Below are 20,950 nucleotides of genomic sequence, written 5' to 3'. Positions count from 1 at the left end.
CCCTTTTGATAGTGTCATGAGAATGACAGTTGAGAATACATGTAGAAGCCCGCAGCTTAATACCTAGAATGCATATATTTCTTTATTGAGACAAAATCACCATCAATTCTAATACAGCGCACAAAGATGTTCTGTAGAGCCAAAGATATTCTATGTATGTGTGTATGTATGATGTATGTATGTATGTATGTAATGGGCTGCTCGCTTCACCAGGTGGCCAGTTTCTCAGAGACTTGTATGTTATTTGTTGTTTAGAAAGCAGCTCACAACAATTCCGAAAACATTCCCCTCCACAAGTCACGGCCGCAGACGGAGCCGTGGTCTCCAGGCTCCAACGGCCACAGGGACTGCAAGAGACAGAAACTTGTCTTCGATGATATGTAAGTTCATCTTTAATATGGTGAGGGGCAAGACAAAACAGAAGCTGCTCAGGTGGAAAGGGCGCGGGCATCTTGGTGTGGCCACGTTCAGCTACAGTGTGGCCTTTTTTCCCCCCCTGGGACTTGGTCATTTAAATGTCCGTCTCAAAGGAAACTGGAGGCTTCATTTTGAGTGCATGCCTGCGTCCTGGTGGGGATTTTGGGCAGACGGAATAATCAGTCCTAATGGGGTTGGATCCAGGACATCAGAAAACAAAGGCAAATAGCATTAATGAGTCTTACACTTCCAAGCACTTGTACTGTGGGCTGTTGGCAGTTTTATGCTACTAGAAAGAGAAGCATTGTTGTTTTTGTAAATTATAATAGGCAACGAATAATAGTGGTTTACTACTGAAAGCTTTTTTTTCCCCCAACTGCTATATTCTTTATAATAATATAAATGATTCTCATAGCGGAAAAAAATGCCATCATCCTTCACCCAATTCTAGCACTTTCTGTTTCACCCAAGTATAACTTCCATTCCCAGCATCATTTTACAAGGAGGAGAAACAAGAGGAGAAGATAAGTAAAAATAATGTCCTGGAATGCTCTCACGAGGCTGAAAATGACAAATGAGAAATGATAAAATTATGCTGAAAATTATTTTGGCTCTTAGGGAAAATATATGTGTCAGGGATAAGCCTGGAAGGCAGGAGATACTCAGCTTGAATCCTCTTCAGCTTTAGCTGTCCTATGGGCATCAAATGCATGCTGGGTGAGGCAGGAAAAATTCAGCCCCGGCGTGGAGCAGCTGCAGAAATAAGCACTCCTGCCTTCTGAGGGCTTCCAGTCCAGCTGAGGAGACAGACTACAAGCCTCTCACCCCACAGAAAGTCAGAAAATAAAATGGTTCTACATGTCTGAGGGTCCCAGTGGCAAATGGCACAGCTCCCTCAGCGGGCCCTCCTAGGATCCATTAAATGCTGTCTCCTAAGGGGTACCACGTCAGCACAGCAGGCAGTGTGCAGGGGTGGCTACCCCAGCCTCATCATCCACCCTGATCCTCCATCCCTAACTGCCACCCAGAGTCTCAGCAGGATCTATTTATCCACCTCTGCACACTTCCCTGGGAAATTTAAAATACTGTGTTCTAGTCTTCAAGTACTGCGGGGACCCCTGCAAGCTCTTTGGGTCACAGAGTTTTGGGGGTGAAAGCCAAATCCACAATTTGTTGTTTGTTAATGAATACATTCCAGGTAACTGGGTTTTAGGAAAGCTTGAGGGCAGCCCAGGAGGGCGTGTGTGTTTCTTTTCTTCCTGTGGCGGCAGCTGCGTCCCACCCCATGCATGCTTCTGCCCCTCACCACCCCACTTCCTCTCGCTGTCTGAATTGCCCTTGCCAGGCAGCCAGGGAGGTAGGTGGTGATTAATCCCCAGGGAGGTCATGGAATGGAACTACAGTCAGGTGGTCAACTTCATTTATAATTAGAGTTCAGGGATATAAATGGTTCATGTGAACTTCAGCCATTTGTGAAAACAAGAGATTAGAATTGTATATAAGGATAACAGAAATTTGCATTTGGAAGTCATAAGCCAACAACATGATCAAACAGAAGAAGCATTAGACACTGAGGTACTCAAAACACCACATACTTGCAGTGGATGGATTTGAGAGCACAGTGTATATATATATATATATATATATATATATACAGAATACAAACACATGTGTAATATTAAAATCCAAGGAATTTAGCATAGTGTATGTATGTGTATATATAAAAAATACAAACTCATATGTAATATTAAAATGCAAGGAATTTTCCAGTGTATGAACCAGAAAGCTAAGTCAGAAACAGCAACAACTAAATAATTACACTTTGATCTGCAGGTACTGGACTTTTTTTTTTTTTTTTTTTTTTTTTTTTGAGACAAGATCTTGGCCTGTCACCCAGGCTAGAGTTCAGTGCAGGGGTTTGATCATGGCTCAGTACAGCCTCAAACTCCTGGGCTCACACTGTCTTCCCACCTCAGCCTCCTGAGTAGCTGGGTCTACAGGTGCATGCTACCACACCCAGTTAATTTTTTTTTTTTTTTTGGAGAAATAATGTCTCACTGTGTTACCCAGGCTGGTCTCTAACTCCTGGCCTCAAGCAACCCTCCCACCTTAGCCTCCCAAAGTGCTGGATTATAGGCATGAGCTGCCGTAGCTGGCAGTCCTTGGACTTTTTATAAGGAAATGTTTCTCAATCTGCTATGGCTAAAACTAACATAATTTTGTCACTATCTGTGTCAACAAAGAGGCTGTTATCATTTGTTCTTCCCATTAGCAATATGTATAATTTTCCTGGCTGACAGCTACAATAAAACTGTTTCTCCTTTTATGGATATACATAGAATAGAATTAAAAAGCACTGTTACATATCCATCATGTGGAGAGTTAGATGTTGTGTTCCAATTGCCATGTGTCCCAACTGACTTGAAATCCGTAACAGGAAAATAAATATGCAACTCAAACAGCCACTCAACCATCGAACTAAGAAAGTTGTGGAAAGATTCCTCAAGCTTGAAATGCAAAAACAGGCTGGGCATGGTGGCTCATGCGTGTGTGTAATCCCAGAACTTTGGGAGGCCAAGGTGGGTGGATCGCTTGAGGGCAGGAGTTTGAGACCAGCCTGGCCAATATGGTGAAACCCCATCTCTACTAAAAATGCAAAAAAAAAAATTAGCCAGGCATGGTGACATGCACCTGTAGTCCCAGCTACTCGGGAGGCTGAGGCAGGAGAATCACTTGAACCTGGGAGGTGGAGGTTGCAGTGAGCCAAGTTCGCACCATTGCACTCCAATCTGGGCCATAAGAGTGAAACTCCATCTCAGAAAAAAAAACAAAAGAGAAACATAAAAAATAGGCATCATCTCTTCTTTAAACAGTAAAAACAAGCAACCTTCAAGAGATCACTGAGCTAAGATGTCACCTAAAATTGCGCAAAACGTCTCCCAGGTTCCACTTGGTATGTCTGGAGCACTTACTAAGTACCAAGTACAGGTGCAAGAGCTAAAGTATAATGATTAATTAATTTTCGGTTCTTCAGGGAAGAGAGGGGCACATGGTGACCTCTGCAGGCAGGTTTCGTAGGATTCCTAAATTCAGTTCTCCACCTCCTCCCTGCCCATCTCCATTCCGTGCCAGCTTCCCCACCAGCATCCTCAGTGAGAAAGGAAGACATCAGCCCATGTCACTTTCCTTGACTTCTTTTCACTGAGGGTGAAGAGTGAACTTTAGCCATGTGTGAAAACAAGCAGTGAAATGACCAGAGAGACCATCCGTGGGAGAAAAGAAAGGACTAGATAATTAGCACTGGAGTGATTTCGAATTGATGGAAATCCAGTTACAGTGATCCAAAAAGTAACAGATGCCACACTGTCAATTTAATTTTTAAAGCCGCATCATGCAGCTTCTTTAAAAAAGTAAACTCATCTCTTTGTATTATAAATACTTGTTAATGGTTGAATAAACATGAGATTCAGGCAACAGCTGAAGCCAGTAGGCTCTCAATAACAAGTGTTGAATGAACCCAGCTGAATTATAAATTACATTCCCAGGGGAGAGTGCCTGCAATTTTTTTTTCTGTAACTGTCAAGAATCTACATGCAGGTGAATGTAAATTAATGGGCTTCCAAGCCCCTTTTCTTACGTTACTTACCAATTAAACAGGCACCAGTTAGTGCCTTTGGGATACGGACAGAACTAAGCAGAATAGCATTCATTTTTAAAATGTGATCCAGGTCAGTATGTTCTTTGTACGTTGCGGGGTTAATATTGGTGGCAGTGCGACCTCACCTCCTCCCCTGACATGTGGCAAATGCACAACATTTACTACTTGACAGCCACAGTATTAAGGTGACACTAGTGTGATTACCAAACTTCTGTTTAAAAAGCAAATCTGTAAGAATTTATGTCAATGAATGACAGCACTTGATGCAACTCGAGGCCTGGAAACTGGTCTTATTAGTGCAAAGCCATGAGCTGTAAGTTACTTGGTGTCATAATTAGTGACAGGGGAATTCTTGGCTGGGGAGAATTGAGACCGAACAACTGTGTATGGCATGAAGCCCTCAGTATGGAAGTCCTCGGAACAGAGCTAAGTGGTGGTGAGATGCTTGGCTGGAAAACCAGCTCCTCCATCCTGCCCGCTGTACTGCTGTGTTAGGAAGCCAGAGAACCCCAGGTGCCACGGCTGCCTGCCGTTCCCTGGAAGAAGTACTGGCTGCTGCCTGTGTGTCACATGGAAAAGTCAGTCACAATCAGCACATATAGCCAAATCACCAAACGTCCCATCTGTCCCCATGGTGCCCGTAACAGGAGCCCGGCCACCTGAACCTCCCGACGGTGAGGAAAGACTGACTATAGACTCTAGGCAGGAAAGGCAGTGGCCAGGAGGAAGCAAAAGAGGGACTAGACATTTGCAATGTACTTAGCACAGCAGTCTCAGAGCTAAAAGGATTTTAATTTTGTAGAGGATGGGAAGATGCCCATATGTAAAAGGTTGGGTCTCTAGTAGCGTGACTTAGTCAAAGGACAGCAGTTAAAATCCTTGAGCAGGTGAAATTGCAGCTGGGAAGGCACTCCTTCCCGGGGCTTGCAATGGACATGTTCTCCTGAGGGTCTCCTCTCCCAGTCCTTTCAAAGCAGGACCCCACCTTTTTATTTTCCTGATAAATCATTAAGCCTTTATTGGTCTTCATGTGGAATTTGTCCCGTTATGATAGCCCTGTGTCAAGGCCAGGTGCTTATTTTGTTCTAATCAAAACAGAGAGAGAGAAGTGGAGTAGGATTTGTAAGGGGTGAGGGGGAGCAAGGACATTCAGATCTCCTGGATTGAAATCTCAGCTGTCTGATCACTTTTAGGATTTTGTAAGATTATTTTAAATATCACACTCAGAGAAAAACAACAATCAGGTTGATAATTTCCCATTTCAACAGAAAGTTACTTTTGATTCAGTGACCCAAACCTGCCCCACTTAGCCTGGGCATCCTGCGGAGCAGCCCCTGCCTTCTGTGCCCAGCCGAGAAGGAAGCAGTGGCCTGCAGGAGCCTGTGGCCTGGAAGAAACAGTGAATGACTGCTTGTGCCTTGGAGAAGCCAGGTGCCAGGGACTCTGGGGCCCCAGCCAGCATCAAAGTTGTGGAAATAAAAGCTGTGTTTGAATCCTTGCTACCCACATGCAATCTACCTGCTTCCGTGGGGAAGTGCCAGTGCCAGCATCCCAGAGTGCCTGACTCTGAAGTGCCCTCATCCATAGTCATCACTTACTCTGTGTATTAAAAATAATTACTTCGTATGCGTGCTCCTCAAAGCTGGGGACATATTAACACCTCTGGGGCTTATCAGATGACAAGCTGACATATCGGATAGCAGATGATGAATTCATTTGGTATGCAGTTGCCTGTTTGTCTGATTTGGGTTTCAACTTCCCTAAGAAAATCATCCAATTTCTGCCGCGCCGAGGAACTTGTTGTTCAAACACATTGAGCTCTCATTCCTGCCAGTTTTCACAAAACAGGCTGGCTCTGCCGAGGGCGGCATTTCACAGAGGTAGGAATTACAGAAAGGAGTCTGCCAGGCTCTCCGTGGGAGACCATTCAACTCTATCCCAGCCACAAAGGAGAACAAAAAGCAAGGTTGCTTTAACATCCCTGTGCCAGAAGAAATATGGGGGTAGCTCAAACCCTGATGCTGCTGAGAACCAAGACCGTGTGTTTCTAGGTGGGGGTGGTGGGAGGGGGAGAGAAGAAAAGAAAACATTCTATTTTGTTCAAGGGCTCAGAATGCTTTTGTTGGAGGGAGCTCTCATAACGAAGATGCATGCGGCTAAGCTCCGGCTTTCAGATCACTCAAGCCCTGTTTCTGAAGAGCCCAAGATTCACAGTTAGTTACATTTATGGTGTTTAATTAAACTTTTATTAGGTTTGCTCATGTATCATCATAAAATACCATCGCTGCGGGAAACAAAGTGAAGAATTTTATTACATAAATGAAAAACAAAAACTCTAGATTTTCCATGTTAAAAAAATAGATGGAAAACCTGTTTGAACACTGAGATAAGATCGAATTTTAGTGCCTTTGCCATATTATATTCTATAACTGTCACAGTGGTGACAGCAATTTTACTTTTCCTACTGACTTGTATATTGCTGTCAGAGGGATGCCTTTGTGAAAGTGTGCATTCATGGCAAGGCTGGACACTGGGTGACATCCCATTGGTCCCGTTGGCTTTATAATGATCTGCTCTGGAAGTACAGCACTAGAAATCACCCAAAAGGAGAAAATGGGCCAATCATCAGGCAATCTTCAGGGACTCATTATAGTGAGCCCTCCATTCTATGCAAAGATGAGAGTTCTAACAAATGTGTTCATAAGTGGCCTCCAGATGGTATCTATGCTATTAGCATCTCAGGTTACTATTATAGTTGCTCTGATACAGTCAGAAAATTAGGTGTGTTACTTATCCACATGCATTATTGTGAGATTCTGTGATTCAGCCTCCACATCAGCATTAAAAAATATGCTCCTATGCTGCAGATGAAAACGATATTGATTAAGGAGCTCATATTAGGAATTGTGAGCCACTGCCATTCATAAGGGTAACTTAGAAGGCTGGTGGAAACTAAGATGCCGTAGTTTATAACCAAGACAATCCTTTAATGAAAACAAATGCATTTGAAGTAGTGATCTGTTAGTGACGAAACAGGGCAAGAAAAAAATGACCTAACTTATATACTAGAGTATAGAACAGATAATGATGTGGAGAATTTCAAGTTGCCATGGAGACGCTCTCTGGCTCATTGGATGCAATGCTGCGCCCCATCGGAAGGCACCACTCCTTTCTAAGCTCAAAATGAATTCAGTGCCATTCATTCAAGAGAGACCTGCTTACCTTCTACCATGTGCCAAAAACTACAGGATGGGGAAGATCAAAGAAGTCTACAGCATGGTCCCTGCTAAAAATGTACCAGCAACCAAGTTACCAAGTTGCACACATGCCCAGTACAGCTCGGAAGATAATGAAATACCCGGAAGTGTAGTAAACAAGAAGTGCTGTGTGAGATCAGGAAGGACAGAGGTGAACATCGACCAAGGTTATTTGGAACACCTTATGGCAGAAGGATTTGAGGGGCAGGTAACATTTGGCTCATAGAAGGCACTCAGTGAATGAGCAGAGAGGAGAGTGTTCCAGATGGGGGAAGTGATAAGCAAAACTCCTCAGACCAGGATGCCATGTTATCAAGACAATGAGGAGCTACCTCTGACTTTAGCCAAAGTCCTTCATGAATAAGCAATATGGTTAAGAGGGTTAAGAAAGATTATTGGGGATCTGAACTGAGATTTGATCTCATAGGCCCTGGAGATTGATTTTAGGTCCATGAGTAGGATGGTGATATAATGAAAGCCATGTAATCCCAGTACTTTGTGAGGCTGAGGCGGGTGGATCACTTGAGCTCAAGAGTTCGAGATCAGCCTGGGCAACATGGCAAAACCCCATCTCTGCTAAAAATACAAAAAATTAGCCAGGTATAATGGCATGCACCTGTAATCCCAGCTACCTGGGAGGCTATGGTGGGAGGGTCGCTTAACCACAGGAGGCTGAGGCTGCAGTATTGGTGATTGTAATCACTGCCCTCCAGGCTAGGCGACAGAGTGAAAAGCCCTCTCAAAAAACAACAGCAAAAATAACACCAATTGCAGGGGTTGGAACCAAAGACCAGACAATATGTAAACAATATGTGTCAATATGTGGACAAAAGGAAAACTCACCAAGGCAACAATAGTCATTCATATGGCGGAAGCATGGGCATCCAGGAGACGGAAGAAAGAAAATGGAGTGGCAGGAGGAGGGCATTAGTAGGAAGGAGACCTCAGGCCTCACCCCCAGTGAAAAACCCACCACAGAATGGGCAGTTCCAGCCCTCAGTCAGGGGCATGGGGAAGAGGTGAGGAGCCATTTTGACCCAAAACTATGCTGTGATTCTGGTTTGTTTGATTAAAATGCAATGTCATTGTTAACAGAAAAACATTGTCACACATCGTTTTTTTAAGCATTTTGACTTATTTGGATAAATGAATGCTCTGACTACCTAATATTAGAAAAAGGTAAAAGACCCATTAGGATCTGAAATAAGGCAGTTCAAAATAAGCATGTAATAATAGGCCAAAACGCCCATGACTAATATCACTACTTTCATCGTGTCTTCCATTGAGAGAGTCCTGGCTTATGTTTGATATTCATGAATACATCAAGTTTATTGATTGTATAAAGTTTATGTTGCCAGTGCCTAAAGGATTTCATTTTTTTTTATCTGTCGGGCCAAACATTTAAAGGTACTGTCTAATGAGTAGCTTAGTGTAACTGGGCATGATTACATACACTCAAATCAGTCTGGATGAGTTACCTTCATCTCCCGGCAGAGTCAGCACTAGCCAGGGTTATTGCTTTAATAATGCAGATGTCTGCTGTTAATGTTTACCAGCTAGCTAATCAGAACTCTAGAGAATACATGCCATGTTTGCATTGTTACAAGGTAGACATCATTTTACAATTAACTTCATTACAACTGGGATGTAATCATCTAACATTACCTCTTTTTATTTTTCACTGTGAGGCAAGATAATTCAGTATATATACATAAAACTCTAGGTACTAGATATGCATATAAATAATACTTATTTTCATAGGATACATAAATATACTCACCCATATGTATCCGTACAATTATTATGAGGTATATTTAAATCTTTACATTAAAAGGAGATTGTTATATGTGAATATTGCATAAAATAAGATTTCTCACTTGGTTTTTTTTAACCATACAATAAAACATATATTCACAAATTAAACACTAGGGGGCCATGTTAAAGCCACAATAAATAGAGACTACTGGTATATATTGAGTGTGTTTCAAATTGCTAACTTAAGAGAAAATGTATTGTGGTATTTTACATATAGGCAGTAATTTGGAAGGATAGAAAACACTTAATTCCACATTGAGCAGAGTTTTTAAACTGTTTCTTAAGTTTGAAAGGAAGGAATATTTTTAAAAGATCTTGCACTTAAGCAATAATGACGTTTAATATCATTCTCTCCTTGTAGGCCTCGAAGTGCAGATTATTTTATGCAAGAAGCTAAACGAATGAAGCATAAAGCAGATGCAATGGTGAGACTCTTTTCTTTCCAGATATGTTCTTCCAAATTATGTGTGTACTGCAGTTTCATCACTGGGACAATAGAGCTAGGGTAATTATAAAATCTGTTACAAGGATGGCTGGGTCTGTTAAATGGAGAAATGTTTATATAATCAAGTATTCATAGCCCAGTAAATTATGACTTCAACCAATAACGCCTGACTGGGAAAAAGCCCTGGATAAATGAATATTTCAATTTAGTCCTAAGGTTTGAATAGTAACTCGAGCCAGTGGAGGCAGTGGGTGGCAGTATTTTTTTTCCTTTAAAAAGTGAAATCTAGATTTGCATTTTTCTCTTGTTAGCCTAGCAAACCCTTGGCTTGGTCCCAGGATCAAATCTCTTTTCAAAAACACTTGGGTTCTTCACATGTATCTGCCAAAATGAATGCTTTCTCTGAAACTGTACAACACAGAAACTATTATCTGCACATAAGACTCTAAAGTCACCATGATTTGATGTTTTCAAAGAATAACTTTTCTTGCTTGGATAACCTCCTGTTTTGCAAAGCTTGAAGCTCTCAGGCAGGAGATAGAAAACTTAATTTTTTTCTAAAAGAGATCATATGGTTGTTCCATCGTAAATGAATGAAGTCCAAAGGGACTGCTTCCTACCTAGTCATTCCAGTTTTAGTCTTCTCCAGTGTTCATAACTGATGCTGAGGCAGGTGCTGGAAATGAAGATGGCATTTCCAGTGACCTTCAGAATACTGAAGATGTTTAAACAGTAACAGTACCCCTCTTCCAGTGCTACCGATGTCACCTATTAAACACTTATTTACGTGAGGACCACTGCCTAGGTACACTGGGGTACAGGACAAGCAACCCCTAAGTATCAGAGAATAGAGAAGGGCAGCGGAAGGTACAGCTCTTGTCCACACACAATCCAAGTCTGATGGAAACGTCTGGTCATCTGGAGAAGCTGATGCATGGCCACTCTTGGAGAAGAGCATCACATTTTTAAGAATGAGATTTTCTGCCTGAATCCAGCATCTAAGATTTACGGCATTATTTATTCATTGTCCTCTTGCCCAACCTTACCTTTCCTGGAGACACTCTGCTCCAGCCAGGCTGGTCCCCTACTGGCCACTAAGCACACCTTGCTCCTGCCAACCAGCGGGCCTTTCCACCTGCAGAGCTTCACTCTCACAGGCATACTTGCACCCTCAGCGTCCTCCCCAAATCAAGCCAGACCCTACCATTCCTTCCCGGCATCATGTTCAGTCTCCTCCCTGCGGCCTTCCCAGCCTCTCCATGGCCCCATCACTAGCTTCCTTCCCTCCATCTCATTTGCACTGGATGCCTGATTTTGCATTTTGTTGGGTAATCACAGACCGCCTTGCACTTTGAACTATCTTGTAGGTACATTTTCTCTCTCCAAGTATACATTCTGGGAAAGAACTTTGGCTTATTGAGTGCACATGCCACAGAATTGGGTACTTTAGGAAATATTAATATTAAATAAATTGACTTCATCTTAAAGTGTTATCAAGAAATAATGCATTATAGGCCAGGCATGGTGGCTCACACCTGTAATCCCAGCACTCTGAGAGGCTGAAGCAGGTGGATCATTTGTGGTCAGGAGTAAGAGACCACCTTGGTCAACATGGTGAAACCCTGTCCCTACTAAAAATACAGAAAAAAAAAAAAAGAACCAGGTGTGGTGGTGCACACCTGTAATCCAAGGTACTGGGGAAGCTGAGACACAAGAATTGCTTGAACCCAGGAGGCAGAGGATGCAGTGAGCTGAGATCTTGCCACTGCACTCCAGCCTAAGTGACAGAGTGAGACCCTGTCTGAAAAAAAAAAAAAAAAAGAAAGAAAGAAAGAAATATTGCATTATAGCCTACACTAGCTTTATAAGCTGTTTAAAAATTTGATTTGCTAATGAGGGGAAGATTTGCTCTACATTTCTGTTTTCAAAGCTAGCATTACTAATGAAATTTGGTGTGTGTGTGTTTTGTGGGGTTTTTTTTTTTTTTTTTTTTTTGTATTTTTAGTGGCAAGGCTTGGAATAGTATTTGAGTATTACATCATCCTATGTTTTGAATGATGACTGAATCATTTGAAAATTGGGGATTATAAAGCTGATTTGTGGTTGCCCTTGCTGATGTGGGGAAAGAATAACACAAATTTAGACAGCTACAGGTAATCCCATCGAAATTTTTAGAATTTGTTTGTTTTTAGAGATAGGGTCTGTTGTCCAGGCTGGAGTGCAGTGGGGTGATCATAGCTCACTGTAACCTCAAACTTCTGGGCTGAAATGATCCCTCTGCCTCAGCTTCCCAAAACACTGGGGTTACAGGCATGAGCCACCATGCCCAACCAAAAATCATTTTTATTATTAATTTTCAACTTTGTGTCCCATTTTAGCAAAGCTGAAATAGCTCCCTGAGTTTTGTGTTCTCTCCTTGCCCCCACTGACACTCTTAAGTGAGGTCCTAACTATTAACAACAAAAAATAAATAAGTAATTGAGGCCAGGCGTGGTGGCCTAATTGCAATCCCAGCACTTTGGGAGGCTGAGGCAGGTGGATCACTTGAGGGCAGGAGTTCGAGACCAGCCTGGCCAACTGGCGAAACCCCATCTCTACTAAAAATACAAAAATTACCCAGGCATTGTGGCACATGCCTGTAATCCCAGCTACTCAGGAGGCTGAGGCAAGAGAATCCTTTGAACCCGGGAGGCAGAGGTTGCAGTGAGCCCAGATTGTACCACTGCACTCCATCCTGAGCTACAGAGGGAGACTTCACTCAAAATAAAAAAAAAAAAAATGAGAAGAGGAAGGCATAGAGATGTAAGTGCCACAAATAATGTTAAAGATAATAACCAAGGCCTGGAACCATCCAAGTTGGGGATGTACCAAAAGAAGTTTGAAAACTCATATGTGACCAGACCTATCAACTTTGATGTATATTTAGCATAGCATGGAGGAACAAGGAATGAAGTCACCAAACCATTAGGGGTTAGAAAGAGGGAAACAGAAATTAGAGCAGCCATGCAGTTCTGAGTTCTGCTAATTGGCAGCTGTCACACGGGTTTGGTACATTTCTGTATGTAACTGTTTGCTCACTTACTCCAAGCCAGTAGCAGTTTGAAAAAATAACTAGGAAAAGAAGTATGCTGTTTCTTTCTTCTCTCAGCTTCATTCATAGTATTTTGGAAGTCAGAATTGGTTTTCTCAAATAAAGTGTATAAACTATATGACAATGCCATTTTTTAAAAAAAACTATTGTTTAGGAAGACACTGTGTATACTCTGTTGATCAGGTGGAAAAGTTTGGAAAGGCTTTGAACTATGCTGAAGCAGCCTTGTCATTTATCGAGTGTGGAAATGCAATGGAACAAGGCCCCATGGAATCCAAATCTCCTTATACGATGTATTCAGAAACAGTAGAGCTCATCAGGTAAGCTGGGTTTTACCGGATGTGGGGAGGAGGTGAGGAATGTATGAAAGTACTATGGATACAGAGGAAGAATGTCAGCCTGCACCACCCACCACCAGGAACCAGTGTTCATCCCCCCACAGTAAGAGGGTGAGGTTGTACAAGGCACCTTGGCACATCCTACCCCCTCTCTCCTATGTGAGCAAGGGAGGCAGCTGCTATAGCCCCCAGTTGCCAAGGGAGGAGGCTGAGTCTGAGTGGGCTGTGACATGCCTGCTCCTCCCAGCTAGGAAGTGGCAGATTTTAAGCCTATTTCACTCCCTAGGCTGCTTTAAAAAAAAAAAAAAATCTGGTTCAGGTTAGTATCATCTAAATCTTAACTCCATCAGTAAATACATCAGGGGTATTCAATGAAAGAAGATTCAGGGGGATTTTATGGAAGGAGAAGCCATCTTATAATATACTGTCTGATGGAAAAACTGGGCATGGTCAGCATCCCCCAACCTATGTTAAGACCCGTGAGCAGACATGTCAAGGCCTTCGATGAGAAACACTTGTCCATGATGGACACCTGGAAAGGCACCTTCTTCACATCTCTGTAATGAACAGTTAAGGGAATTTCATCCATTAGCCCTACTGAGAACCTGCATAGTATGGTTTATGTTTTTAGCCAGTTTAAACTGCTTGACATAATGGCTAATATCCATTATGAGAAATAATTCTTCCTAAAACTAACTTTAAAGATTTTTCTGATTCTGGGTTTCTGTGCAATCAAAACTTCGACATTTTCCACCATGTCCCAACATTCTGCGTGGAAGATCTCTAATCATCTTAGGATGTGATCTTTTTGTTCTGCATCGTCCCAAAGATGCTGCTTGGTGTTTTACACACCGCTCTCCCTCAGTAAACACTTTCCAGCCTGCGAAACTGTTATGCTGACATCAGAGAACACATCACCTCCAAAAAGCATTTTTCAAGAATGTTTTAAAGTCAACACTGCCCATTTTTCTTAATAAAGTATTTCTACTAAATTTATTGGCAAATCCTTTATACTGTCTTTTTATATAGCACATTACTTTCAGCAGTGATGAAATGAAAATAGCAAAATAAAAAGATGGGTAAAAATTACTCTAAGAGATCCCAGCACCATACATTCCTTCCTTAGAACAAGGCCCAGCCTCAAATGTTCATAGGCAGGCAGGGAGGAAAGTGGGCCAAACTGGACAGGGACAAAGCTGGAAGATACCCTGGCGTGTGGGTACTTTGAGCACAGGCATATTTTTGGGTTTTGTCTGATTTGCTCATTGGGGATCCTTGGCCCTAGAACATTTTCTAGCCCATAGTGTATGCTCAATAAATAATTGAGGAATCAATGAATAAGCAAGCCATAGGGCCAGCTGTGAACTGGAGTATCATGACCTGCTTAAAGGCATTCACACTTGAAAATTCAAACAAGCAAGCCCAGACAAACAAAAACCCATGCCAGCCAGATACACCATCAGGGAGAGGGTGCTAGGGTGCCACACCCACAGTGCCCACTGATGGAAGTAATCTTTCACAGATTGAGAACACTGTTCACCTTCTAGATACTTCAGAATGAATAGAATCACGTAAAATGCAGAGACAACTAAGATAAAAAGAGAGGTTTGGCTTTTTATTAACCTATGTTAGAAAACAACATTAATTACATCTGCACGTTGCCCACACTGCCTGACCCTCCTGTCCTCTACTGAGACACTGAGGGACCCGGAGCACTGGCAAGAAGATATTGCCACCAAGAGGAGCCAGCCCAGGATGTACATTTTGTCCCCACAGGCAGGAAAATTCTTTTCTCTGCCAGAGGACTCCAGAGGGCCAAGGGTTGTGGGTTAGTGGAGTGCTGCCACCACGAGAGCCCAGCCTCGTGACCCTCTCCTGGCATCCTCCCACTCCCCACAGGCAGCACCATCAGGGACCAGCTAGAGCCCCAGGACACCAGATTAACCACACAGACTAAAATAATATCACAAAGACTCTGAAAATTAAATTATAATTGGAACCCACCCCCAAAAGTAGCTAGGACCTTCCTACTAGACCTAAACAGGGTGGCTGGATTTAAAGTAGGACTCAGAGTCTCCTAACCTAATGGTCAAAACGTCCTACAATATCCTGGACGTTTTGACCATTAGGTTAGGAGACTCAGTCCTACTCATCATACCGAGAACCAGCACAGTCACTGTTGGCATGAAGAAAGATGTTCAGATGACCTCAGTACAAAGATTCATCAGTTGCTGGAATTATCTGACAAGGATTTTTAAAGCAGCCATTGTAAAAATGCTTCAGTAAATAATCACAGTTATTCAACAAACAAAAAATAGAAAATCTTGTCAAAGAAATGAAAGTTATTTTAAAAATAACTAAATGAAAACTGCAGAACTGTAGAATTTGATAAAATAAGCCCCAAAAATGGACTCGGTAGTAGAGTGGAGATGACAGAGGAGTCAATGAACTTGAAGACAAAAAATATAATTTACCCAATCTGAGTAGTAGAGAAGAAATAGACTGGAAAAAACTAAATGAATATAGCTCAAGCAAAATAAGAAAAGATCCAACATTTGTGTCATTGAAGTCCCAGAGGAGAGGAATAGAGAGTGGGTCTGACAGAGTAATTGAAGAAATAATGGCTGAAACTTGCCAAATTTGTCAAAAGATATAAACCTACAGATTTAAGAAGCAGAGAAAAATCCAACTAAGATAAACCCAAAGAAATGCGTGCAAAGACACACCGTAATTACATTTCCAAAAACTACAAATAAAAAAAATTCTACAAGCAGCCAGGGAGAAATGACACATTATCTGCAGGGGCGCATCAATTCAAATGACAGCAGGCTTCTCTTCTGAAACTATGGAGGCTGGAAGGGAGTGGCATGACAGTTTCCAAGGGTTGAAAGAAAGAACTATCAAGCCATGAATTCAGTGAAATTATTCTTCAAGAATGAAGGGAAATAAAGATACCCTCAGATTTAGGAAAACTACAAGTATTTGTCCCCAAAAGGCCCACCCTTAAAGACTGGCTAAAGGAAGTTTTCTCAAACAGAAAGAAAATGACAAAAGAAGGAAGAACAGACAGATATAGACAATAAACTATTGTCCGTATGAGTTTTATAAACCGGGTTTGGTGATTGAAACAACAAAAATTATACCACCAGGCTAGGCTCATATCTGTAATCATAGCACTTTGGGAGGCCAAGGTGGGAGGAGAGCTTCAGGCCAGGAGTTTGAAACCAACCTGGGCAACATAGTAAGACCGTACTGCTACCAAAAAAAAATTAAATTAAAAATTATACAACCATCTGATGCTCAAGACAATGCTATTCTTAAATGGGGAAGGTAAAGGTGCCTAAATTGAAGTAAGACTTCCATACTTCACCCAAGTGTTTCTTGAGCAATTTACAAGCCAGCCAGCTATCCTAAGAACTTTACAACATATCTTAATTAATTCTTTCAACAATGTTATGTGATTGGCAGTATTAGTCTTATTTTATAGATAAGGAAATGGAGGCTTAAAGATGTTAATACATTTGTCTAAACTCTTAAAACTTACAAGTTGCTGAGCTGGGATTTGAACCTAGGACAATCATCATTACACGTACTGCCTCAGCTCTCTCAAAGAATCTACATATGTAATTTGGTATGTTGATAAGAGAAAGCAATTGCCACAGTCCCCTTGGTTCAGAAAAATAAATGGAATTAAGTGCAGTCCATAAAAGCCACTAGTTTCTTGTAGCACCTGTCTGTAAAAGCAAACAGAGATTAAAAATGTACTCAGGACACTTACGTAGCTGTCAAAGTAAGAGTTACATAACAAAGAAAGAAGGGTAAATCTAAGCATTCCTCTGCATGCCCAGAATGGACAGTATTCTGGAGGTAAGCACAGAAGGATTGAACTTCACCTCCATCTGTCAGCCACTCAGCCATAAATCAAAATTTGGAAAAATGGACATGTTACCATATACGTGAATAGTTCTTGAACTGGTATCACTCCTGACAATCTGTAGCGTTTGAACTTGTATTGTTAAAGAGCAGAAAGCAGCTAGGCGGTCATAACAGTGGTTATGTTCTAGTCATCACAGTAATATAACACTTGGGAAAATGGAGCAGCACCAGCTAGCTTTTAAGAAAGAATTATCAGCAAGTACTATGAAAAGCTAAGTGTCAGGCAGGGAGAACTACCGTCAGAAGTTCTGTTAATAAGAAAGCTTTTTTACAATTTCTTTGTTTTTAATTTTTTTATTCTATTATCCCCCCGCTTTTCCTAAGGTATGCTATGAGACTAAAAACCCACTCAGGCCCCAATGCCACACCAGAAGACAAACAACTGGCTGCATTATGGTGAGTGCCCGTCTCAGCCTCGAATAGCGGCAGAGCAGGTGCTGAAATGCACAGTGTTTTCCCAATGCCTTCTAACATGCAAAGCCTAGAGCAGTTCTGATGGCCAGGGAAAGTCCAGATCATTGTTTGCTACTGTACCACACATGATCTGAGTTCACAGTGATTGAAAATCAACAGGCCAGTTACACAGGGTACTTTTTTTCTGTATGTGCATGTGGTTTAAAATCACACAGGTCTGTGGTTTAGTAATTGAATCTAAACTGTGCCAAGTGGAGTTTTGTGTTTTAACATTTTAGATGTAATCAAAATAATTCATGTGTTGCTTTACATGCTGAATTAGTGTAACTGAAGCAAATGACACATTAAAGTTTTTACGTTTTTGTTTGTTTGTTTGTTTTTGGAGACAAAGTCTCACTCTGTTGCCCAGACTGAAACACAGTAGCGCGATCTTGGCTCACTGCAACCTCTGCCTCCCAGGTTCAAGTGATTATCATGCCTCAGCTTCCCCAGTAGCTGGGATTACAGGAGTGCGCCACCACACCCAGCTAATTTTTTGTATTTTTTTTTAGTAGAGATGGGGTTTCACCATGTTGGCCAGGCTGGTCTCGAACTCCTTACCTCAAGTGATCTGCCTGCCTTGGCTTCCTAAAACGCTGGAATTACAGGCATGAGCCACCAAGCCCTGCCTCATTATACTTTGATAATAAAACCATTTCTTTCAAAAAGTTAGCCTACATGTAGTAAATTTCATTCTATCTTTATAATGATTACAATGATAATGATTGTCATTATAGTAATAATAATCATTTTCCCCATCACCTCTCCCAGGGACAGCCCCCTCCACTTGCAAAATGACAGGACACTCTCTCAACAAATCTCCTGTAAAAGGGATCCAGAGCTCTTGTTCTCCAAAGGCTCATATTCTACTCCACAACCTGATCTGCAAGTTAGAGAATCTAATTGAGTCTCAAAACACCTAACAGCATAAAAATGGCACAGTGGACTATGGGGACTCAGGAGAAAGGATGGGAGGGGTGTAGGGACAAAAGACATTGGGTACACTGTACACTGATTGGGTGATGGGTGCACCAAAGTTACAGAAATCACCACTAAAGAATTTACTCATGTAACCAAACACTGCCTGTTCCCAAAAAAAGCCCTATTAAAATGAAACATAAATTTTTTAAAAAGAAAGAAATACGAAGAACCTGGGAACCCCATCACATCCTTTCTTACCCATGCTACCTACTTCCCCATATCAGCCAGCCACTTGCTTTGTTTTTTTGTTTGTTTGGTTATGGTTTTTTTGGGTTTTTTGTTTGCTTGTTTTTGAGACAGAGTCTCACTCTGTTGCCCAGGCTGGAGTACACTGGCGAAATCTCAGCCCACTGCCACCTCTTCCTCCCAGGTTCAAGCCCTTCTCCTGCCTCAGACTCCCAAGTAGCTGGGATTACAGGTGCACGCCACCATGCCCGGCTAATTTTTGGTTTTGTTTTTTTGAGATGGAGTTTTGTTTTATTGCCCAAGCTGGAGTGCAATGGTGCGATCTGAGCTCACTGCAACTTCCACCTCCCAGGTTCAAGTGATTCTCCTGCCTCAGCCTCCCAAGTAGCTGGGATTACAGGCATGCACCACCATGACTGGCTAATTTTTGCATTTTTAGTAGAGACGAGGTTTCACCATGTTGACCAGGATGGTCTCGAACTCCCAACCTCAGGTGATCCACCCACCTCAGCCTCCCAGAGTGCTGGGATTACAGGCATGAGCCACCATGCCCAGCCTAATTTTTATATTTTAGTAGAGACGGGGTTTCACTGTGTTGGCCAGGCTGGTCTCAAACTCCTGACCTCACGTGATCTTCCCACCTCGCCCTCCCAAAGTGCTGGGATTACAGGCATAAGCCATCACACCCTGCCCAGCCACTTACTTTGAAAATGATGACAGAAAAAAGGAAAGGATCAGGTAACCTATATTCCCTTTACCTGTCAGTCCTTCCTTACTCATCAGTAAGTGGAAGGCAGAGAATATGGGTAGAATACATGTCTATCAAGCAGTGAAATAAAAACAGTTGAATTTTTTTAAAAAATAACAGCAACAGACACAAAAAAGAAGGTGTCAGGTTGTTACCCATCCTGAGTTTGGTGTGCTAGGAGGAGATGGTGCCATTGTACCCAGCATGTTGGTATTCTGGATGTCAGCAGCAGATCCAGGTTAGCAAATAACTCAGTGAAGAGCTCCAAGGAAGAGAGGATAAGTCTCAGAAACACCTTTTGTGCCCCTTTCAAACTTTAAGTCCTATATTGGAATAATACACTAAATGACAATAATATGATTATATATGACAATACTGACATATCAACAGGTATACAAAATATCATAGGAAATAATAAAATGATGGCACCTACTCCCAGCATAATGTTTTTATTGTTTATAAAGTACATTCATGTTTGTGACTTTAGTGGAGCTAATGCAGTTCAGTTAAACAGGTGGCAGTGCCATCCTTTCTGCAGAGCGGGGTTAGCCCTAAGCAGTGAAGGCTGCGTGCTAGAGCTACCGCTACCTCATACCTCTCATGGAGAGACACTGCCCTCTGGTGGTGGGAAAAGGAAGTGGTCACTCCCTGTCACCCAACGAAGTGATTCAGCTAATGCTGTAAAATGATCTAGTGGTAAATGTATGTATGGAATACCTTCTTGGAATTTTGAATTCTATTTTTGGACAAAAGGTGGTCATTCACAGACATTATATGCAGATGTAGAAAGATTTCATGTAAACAAGGTATAGTTACTAAGTGCCTTAGAACAAAACAAAAATACGTGAGTGTTGTTTGCACAGGCCGCACTCAGCCTGTTTCTCTCCGGCTGCAGTTACCGATGCCTGGCCCTCCTGTACTGGCGGATGTTCCGACTCAAAAGGGACCATGCTGTAAAGTATTCAAAAGCACTTATCGACTATTTCAAGGTACCGTCCAGTGAATGAGCAGAATTGTTCCTTAAATTCAGTTGTCTCCCTGTCAAGGTCATTTGTGAAACTCCTGGTAGAATCCATTGCTTTGGTCACTTCTGATCCCCAAGCTTAGCCCATTTATGCCACACTTGTGGCTTTCAGAGCTCAGAATGGGCCTTTGAGAGCTCGTCTAATGTATCTCCCTGCCTTCTTTTCCAAGTATTTTTATTTATTTTTTGTTGTTGTTGTTATTTTTGTGTTTTTTGAGATGGAGTTTCTTCTCTCTTTGTTGCCCAGGCTGAAGTGCAACGGTGTGATCTCGGCTCACTGCAACCTCCGCCTCCTGGGTTCAAGCGATTCTTCTGCCTCAGCCTTCTGAGTAGCCTTCTGAGGCGCCCACCACATGCCCAGCTAATTTTGTATTTTTAGTAGAGACAGGGTTTCACCATGTTGGTCAGGCTGGTCTCGAACTACTGACCTCAAGTGATCTACCCGCCTTGGCCTCCCAAAGTGCAGGGAATATAGGCATGAGCCACTGCAGCTGACCTTGTCCAAGTATTTTTATGGCTTCAATAGAAAGAAGATCCAGTTACTCATTCCAGTGTCCTAGGAAATGCATCTTTATAGCTAACATAAATTCCTCATGCTCAC

General features: G+C 42.1%; 1 protein-coding gene across 6 annotated transcripts in view; it reads left to right on the top strand.

Moving 5' to 3' along the window:
- Window positions 1-20,950, top strand: part of AFF3 (AF4/FMR2 family member 3) — a 618,932-nt gene that overhangs the window by 585,068 nt on the left and 12,914 nt on the right. For all 6 annotated transcript variants that reach the window (XM_032255274.1, XM_032255272.1, XM_032255273.1 and 3 more), the window contains 5 exons: window positions 256-380; window positions 9,509-9,572; window positions 12,867-13,003; window positions 17,282-17,353; window positions 20,221-20,314. In XM_032255274.1, coding sequence (XP_032111165.1) covers window positions 256-380; window positions 9,509-9,572; window positions 12,867-13,003; window positions 17,282-17,353; window positions 20,221-20,314 — 492 coding nt within the window. The remainder of the gene's footprint in view (window positions 1-255; window positions 381-9,508; window positions 9,573-12,866; window positions 13,004-17,281; window positions 17,354-20,220; window positions 20,315-20,950) is intronic.

Source organism: Sapajus apella, unplaced genomic scaffold, assembly GCF_009761245.1.
Source record: "Sapajus apella isolate SASKATOON/1434 unplaced genomic scaffold, GSC_monkey_1.0 scaffold89, whole genome shotgun sequence".
Taxonomy (NCBI): Eukaryota; Metazoa; Chordata; class Mammalia; order Primates; family Cebidae; genus Sapajus; species Sapajus apella.
Note: the sequence above shows the minus strand (reverse complement) of the source record. Positions and strands in the feature narration are given on the sequence as shown.